Source organism: Pipistrellus kuhlii, unplaced genomic scaffold, assembly GCF_014108245.1.
Source record: "Pipistrellus kuhlii isolate mPipKuh1 unplaced genomic scaffold, mPipKuh1.p scaffold_m20_p_10, whole genome shotgun sequence".
In the NCBI taxonomy this organism is placed as follows: domain Eukaryota; kingdom Metazoa; phylum Chordata; class Mammalia; order Chiroptera; family Vespertilionidae; genus Pipistrellus; species Pipistrellus kuhlii.
The window spans coordinates 16,231,710-16,238,472 of record NW_023425405.1 but is presented as its reverse complement, the minus strand read 5'-3'; the positions used below and the strand labels follow the sequence as shown (position 1 = coordinate 16,238,472).

At 42.1% G+C, this 6,763-nt stretch overlaps 2 protein-coding genes across 4 annotated transcripts in view; both read right to left on the bottom strand.

The window, feature by feature from the left end:
- Positions 1–781: 781 nt before the first annotated feature.
- Positions 782–2,130, bottom strand: LOC118713260 (kinetochore-associated protein NSL1 homolog). Its single transcript, XM_036427671.2, has one exon. The coding sequence runs from the start codon at positions 1,967–1,969 to the stop codon at positions 1,121–1,123; it is 849 nt and encodes a 282-aa protein (XP_036283564.1). The 5' UTR covers positions 1,970–2,130; the 3' UTR covers positions 782–1,120.
- A 742-nt stretch (positions 2,131–2,872) lies between these two features.
- The window catches only part of AGBL3 (AGBL carboxypeptidase 3), a 61,475-nt gene continuing 57,584 nt past the window's right edge, over positions 2,873–6,763 (bottom strand). For all 3 annotated transcript variants that reach the window (XM_045576965.1, XM_036427581.2, XM_045576967.1), the window contains one exon: positions 2,873–3,607. In XM_045576965.1, the coding sequence (XP_045432921.1) occupies positions 3,184–3,607 (424 nt within the window). In that variant the 3' untranslated portion in view covers positions 2,873–3,183. The remainder of the gene's footprint in view (positions 3,608–6,763) is intronic.

The window sequence follows — 6,763 nt, the reverse complement described above, 5'->3', positions numbered from 1 at the left end:
TATTTTATTTTTTTATATATTTTTTTTTACAGAGAGGAAGGGGGAGGGATAAAGAGTTATAAATATCAAATGAGAGAGAAACATTGATCAGCTGCCTCCTGCACACCCGTCACTGGGGATGTCCCGCAACCAAGGTACATGCCCTTGACTGGAATCGAATCTGGGACCCTTCAGTCCACAGGCCGTTGCTCTATCCACTGAGCCAAACCAGTTAGGCAATAGTATTTTAACATTGTTCAAATCTTAGCATTTTACTACGCACTATCTCATTCTGCAATTATTTTAGTCATATATGTTTTTTTTTTTTTTTTTTCAGTATGATTATATCTATATTTATTCCACATGACAATTTCTTAATGTATTACTCTGATATATATTTTTGAACTGGAGCCATATACAAAGAAATAATGAGAAATCGTTTAAAAATATTATTCACAAGTCAAATTATGCTTAAAAATTAAAAGGTCTATGGAAAACAAAGTGTAGGCAAGAAATATTGGAAGAAATTCTTACACAAATAATAGCTGTCTTGTCTTATAACACAAAATAAAAACAAAACTTCCTACAATTATACTCACAGATCTAAATTAGTTGAACTAGTGACAAAGTCAAAGCTAGTCTTTCATTTGCACATTCATTTGATAAAAGAAATCACATTGAAAACAAAAAACACCAAAAAAACAAAACAAAAACAAAAAAAAAACCCTCCATGTGTTCCAGTGCAGAACTGGTGATTCCTCTCAGCACTTAAATGAAGACAACTGTTACACAGCTCTTTTTAAAAGAAAGCAGTAGATCCAGAAAACTGACAGAATGTTACTCATAAAATTCCATAAAAGCAGCCAAGAGTTGATGGCATTTTAGGACAGTAAAAGACTGTACTGTTTATACCCATTGATGGGCTTTGTGCCAACATTTTAAAACTATGCTTTTCATCAACTATAGACGAAACATTGAGGATATACAATATTACATCATACCCCAGGACAGAGTTATTACATCTGTATAAAGAAATCACTAAAGAGTTACTTGTTATTTTAAATGAAGTCCTGTCTAGGCATCAGACTTTAATCTAAATGATGACAGCCTAATTTCAACTCCCGAGATAAACAAAAATAGCTTACGTATCAAGATTAATTCTCTTTGGCCGCAACGGATACCATTTTCTCTGGGGGCAGTCTTTAGTTTGCTTTCTTTTCAGTACCACGTTAGTGGTTTTGCTGGTAGAAGTCTCTGTTGGTGTGGTTTCTATTTGTGTTATAAAGTTCTCAGGTTTAGCATCTGGCTCCTTATAACCACTGGAAAAGACTTCTTGGTGGATTCTCTGGAGTTGGATAACAGGCTGCATCTTTAACACTTGGGAAAATCCATCTCCTTGTTCAATTAATGCAGGCAAGGACTTCATGGCTTCACTGATCTCCTTTGCTACTGTTTCTCCTCTGCATCTCAAATTTTCCACACGAGAGGCAGGATCAGGGTCATATTTTAGGTCCACTGGGTGTACAACAGGGTGGTATTCTTTCAGAATTTCTTGTTTTGCTTTTATAATTTTTATGACACATTCAAGGATCTTTCTGGGATACTGCTTACGTTTCGTGGCTAAGTCTACTATGATTTCATCAAAGTGATCTTCAAGTTCTTTGATATCAGAATCCCTGAAACAATCATCTGAAGCTTCTTGCCATGCCTGCCCATTAATGCTGACATTCTCTTGCACAGCAGATTCAAACGTCCACTGCGCGTCTCGCAGCGCGGGCTCCCGAACCTCCGCCGGCAGCGCGTCCCCGAGCTGCCGCACGAAGCGGCCGCACAGCTCCATCAGCTCCAGCACGGCCTGCTTCGAGGTGCAGCGCACGCGGAAATCCTCCCGCGGAGTGGCGGCGGGGCCCGCGGCGCGGTCTTCTGTCCCGGCCACGCTCTCCACGGCCCGCGGAAGCGAGAGGCTCCCCAACTCGGGAGCCCCCGCCATTTTCCTGGTTTTCTGCAATTATTTTAGTCATATATGTTTTATATGTACAATTATACAGTAATCTTCCAGTAGAGAGAAATGTCTTTTTAAAATATGTGGTTTTTTTTTAATTGATTTCAGAGAGGGAGAGGGAGACAGAAACATCAATGATGAGAGAGAATCATGGATCGGCTGCATCCTTCATGCCCCTATTGGGGATCGAGCCCACAACCTGGACATGTACCCTGACCAGGAATCAAACTATGACCTCCTGGTTCGTAGTTCCACAACACTGAGCCACACCAGCGGGGAGGGAAAAGTGTCTTTTTAAAAAAATCACTAATTGTTTTTAGCACACTACAGATATAACAAAAATTCAGGAAATGTTGTTTGTTGACTGATTCATTCAAGGGCCTAATAGGGACATTGAAGTCAATAATAGCACAAGTCATTCCTTCCTGAGTGCTTATTTTTGGTGTTATATAAATAAATCATTTTGAAAGAAATCAGAAATAAATATTTTTTTTCCATCTTGACAAAAATTAAATACTACCCTGTTTCCCCGAAAATAAGACAGTGTCTTATATTAACTTTTTTCTCCCAAAGTTGCGCTAGGTCTTATTTTCAGAGGATGTCTTATCTTTCCATGCACTAGGTCTTATTTTCAGAGGATGTCTTATTTTCGGGGAAACACGGTAGTATAATACCTAAGACAATTTAAAATCTGCTATGTTTTCTCTAGATTTCCCTTTTGTTTGTTAATACTCACCTGAGGATATTTTTCCCCATTGATTTTTAGAGATTGGACAGAAAGAAGGAAGGAGTGGAGAAGAGGGGAGAGGAGGGGAAGGAAAGGGAGGGAAGAGGAGGGGAGGGGAGAGAGAGGAGAGAGGGAAACATTGATGTGAGAGCACATCTATTGGTTGCCTCTCCACACACCCCATACCTGCAACTCAGGTACCTGCCTTTGACTAGGAATCGAACCCATGACCCTTCAGTACATGGGACAATGCTCTAACCACTGCACCACACTGATCAGGGCTCCAGATCCCCTTTTATATTTCTGAAAGACGTCCTCACTACAGAAGATGGAGTATCTAGTTTAGTATGTGCATATGTATGCGTAGGGAGAGAAATGGTGATAAGAGGGATGGAGAGGGCTTTTCTCTTTTCTTTTTAATAGGTAAGCATATGTTATCTTTCACCCACAGACTTCAGAGCAGCAAAAAGCTAGATCATTTCTGCCGTTGGACCTTCAGATGGAAGGTGGGCTGTCCCTCATTCTTTGCTGGCTGCTCACTGTCAGGCTGAGTTGGTGGGGGGGCTATCCGCATGGAGGGTTGCTGGTTGGATTCTACAGCTTGAGAACTCCGGCCTTTGGTAACAGTCACGCCCTTCTCCAAGCCCAGGGGAGGGGTCTCCCATTTGCCCACAACAGGTTTCATGTCTTTAGTCTTTACGGCACTGATCGCAGAGCACGCTTTCCTTTTCTTGTGTCCTCTGAAAAGGGACAGGCTTTCACACGACTTCTGGGACACAGACTGGAGCCTCTCTGAGGAGCTGGCCAGGAGGTTCCTTTGGCCTATGAAAGGGAGGGTGTTGGATGGCGCCCAGGATGCGCTGTATCTCTTTAAGTGTACATAAGGAGCTGAGTTTAGCCTAGAAAAGAAAGGAAGTGCCTGAGTTTTTGCCCGGCATATATCCTAGGGACTTGTAATAGTATAAGTCTATTTTTCCTCCTTTGGTGAGTTCATCCTCCCTTAAGACTTTTACCACTATGTCCCTGTTATGCCTCCAATTCTGTATTTCTAAATGCCTAGAAGCTGTGTTTACTCAGAAACCTGCCCTGACCCCAGGCTTCCTGGTATATTAATGGGCACTCTGGGTCTCAGCTACTTATTATACACCTAGTGGAAGGAAATGTCCTCTAACTTTTCACAAATCTAATCTGTTTATTCTATTATAATGAGCTCAGTATACACACTCTAAGTTTCCTCTATGGTCAGTAAAGAGATCACTGTACATCCAAGAAAAGGTAGTTTTCCTTGAGAGAAGGAGATTTTATAAATTACAAGTTGCAGTTGCTTTAAATACCTCAGCTTTCTTTAGAATCCCATTTTTCATCACAAAAAAATCTCAATTATTTTTTTAGTTAAAACATTAATTTTGAGCCTGGCTGGCATGGCTCAGTGGTTGAGCATCGAACTATGAACCAGGAGGTCACTGTTTGATTTCTGGTCAGGGCACATGCCTGAGTTGTAGGCTTGACCCCCAGTGTGGGGCATGCAGGAAATAGCTAATCAATGATTCTCTCTCATTATTGATGTTTCTATCTCTCCCTCTCCCTTCCTCTCTGAAATAAAAAAAACAAGAAACCAAAAAACGTTTTGAGATGACTGCAGACTCATTGACAGAAGAAATAATACAGGGAGGTCCCATGTATCCTTCCCCCCGTTTCCTCCAGATGTAGTATCTTGCAAAAACAATAGTACAATATAATCAGGATATGCTAGTAGCCATTGACATTGTTGAGGTTCAGAACAGTTCCCTCCTGTTCCCTTTTGATGGACACACTCCACTTTTCTCCTTGACCAGCTCCTCAACTCCTGGCAGTCATTAACCTATTGTCTGAATTATATAACTTTATCTCAAGAATGTTATATAAGCAGAATCCTACCATGTGTAACCTTTGGGACTGGCTTTTTTCACCCCGCACCACCCTCTGAATAATTGATCCAGGTTGTTCTGTGTATCAGCCATTCACTCCTTATTCTTGCTGAGTCGAGTCCATGGACAGGCTGTACTACAGAGTGTTACTAATTCCTCCATTGGAGGACATGCAGATTGCTCCCAGTTTGTGGCTATTACAAATTAAGCTACTATAAACATCCGTGCCCAGGTTTTTGTGTGAATGTAAGTTTTCATTTCTCTGGGATTAATGCCTAGGAGAGCAATTTCGGGGTTATATGGTAGTTATAGTTATACTAGTGGCCTGTTGCACAAAATTCGTGCCCGAGGAGGGGTGTGTCCCTCAGCCCAGCCTGCACCATCTCCAATCTGGAACCCCTCAGGGGATGTCGGACTGCTGGTTTAGGCCCGATCCTGCAAACCAGCAGTCAGACATCCCTCTCACAATCCAGGACCACTGGCTCCTAACTGCTCGCCTGCTTGCCTGCCTGATTACCTCTAGTCTAACCGCTTCTGCCTGCCAGCCTGATTACCCCCTAACCACTCCCCTGCCTGCCTGATTGATGCCCAACCGCCCTCCTCCACTGGGACCTGCCTCCTCCACTGGGACCCGCCTCCTCCACTGGGACCCACCTCTGCCGCAGGAAGCAGCTGAGACGTTGGGATGGGTCTCCTCCACACCATGGGACCCCCAGGCCTCACTTTGCGGAGCAGCCACCAGGCCCCGCCTCGCTGTGCACGTTGCCATCTTGTGGCAGCCATCTTGTGATGATATTGCATGTGAGAACCAATTAGGCTTTTATTAGTATAGATATTGGGTTCTTAAATAAACTGTAAACCTGTTTTCCAGAGTGGCTGGGCCACTTTACATTCCCACAAGCAATGTATGAGTGACCCAATTTCTTTGCACCCTTCTCAGCATTCAGTGTTGTTGGTGACAGGATGTAAGCTGACAAGGTCCTTGCATCTGAAGGGGCTAGCAGGGCTGGCCCCCTACCCACACAGTATTTCCCTGACTTGTTTAGATGGCGATTATCAGTAAAATGAGAGCAACCTTTCATGGCTTGCCAAGAAGTCTGTAACTATTTTCTGAGTTTTACTGTACTAAGAATTTGTCCTTCAGTTCTCTCTCTCCTTTAGAGATTTAAGAGGAACGAAGGATACGTTCCTCTGGACAGACCTCCTAATTCGTGCCTTGTGTATAAAAAGCATTACGCAGTGAATAAACTTGCTAGAGTTCCTTGATGGCTTGTAGTCCTCCGGACCCCGCTTTCCTGTCTCTCTTTCTTTTCTCAATTCCCACCTCCCTACCTCAGCCCGGTTGAACCTGCCAGGCAGGCCCTGGCACAGTGTTACCCTATTTTTTAATTTTAGCCATTCTGATAGTGTGCAGCTCTCTCATTGCAGCTTTAATTTGCATTTCCCTAATAGTTCATGATGTGGAACTTGTTTTTGTGTGGTTATATGCCATCTGTATGCTCTGTTTGGTGAAATGTGTTCCTCCTACATTTTGCTCATTTTCTGAATGAAATATTTATACTGTTACATTTTGAGACTTCTTTAATTTAGATACAGTCTCTCTCTCTCTCTCTCCATATATATATATATTTATTTCAGAGAAGAAGGGAGAGGGAGAGAGAGAGAGATAAAAACATCAATGATGATAGAGAATCATTGACTGGCTGCCTCCTCCACACACCATATTTGGGATTGAGCCCACAACCTGGGCATGTGCCCTGATTGATCTCGAACTGAACTGTGACCTCCTGGAACATAGGTCACCACTCATGCTGGCCGGGCAACATACCAGTCTTTTTAGGCGATTTGCAAATATTTCCCCCCCAATTTTATAGGTTTTTATCCTTTTAACTGTGTCTTTTGAAGGGCAAACACTGTTATTTTGATGAAATCTAACATCTACTTTTCTTTATGGATTATGCTTTTTGCCCAAATTCTATAAAGAGTTCCTATTTTTTTCTAGAAGTTTTATAAATTTATGTTGTGCAGTTAAATCCATGATCCATTTTCAATTATTATTATTACTTTTGTATAAGAGATGAGTTTAGGTCAAATTTCTTTTTCTTTTTTTTTCTTTTTGCCTATGAATATCTAATTGTTCCAGCAACC

Excerpts from the sequence above, each read along its gene's own strand:
- LOC118713260 (XM_036427671.2), bottom strand. The coding sequence starts at position 1,969 with ATGGCGGGGGCTCCCGAGTTGGGGAGCCTCTCGCTTCCGCGGGCCGTG.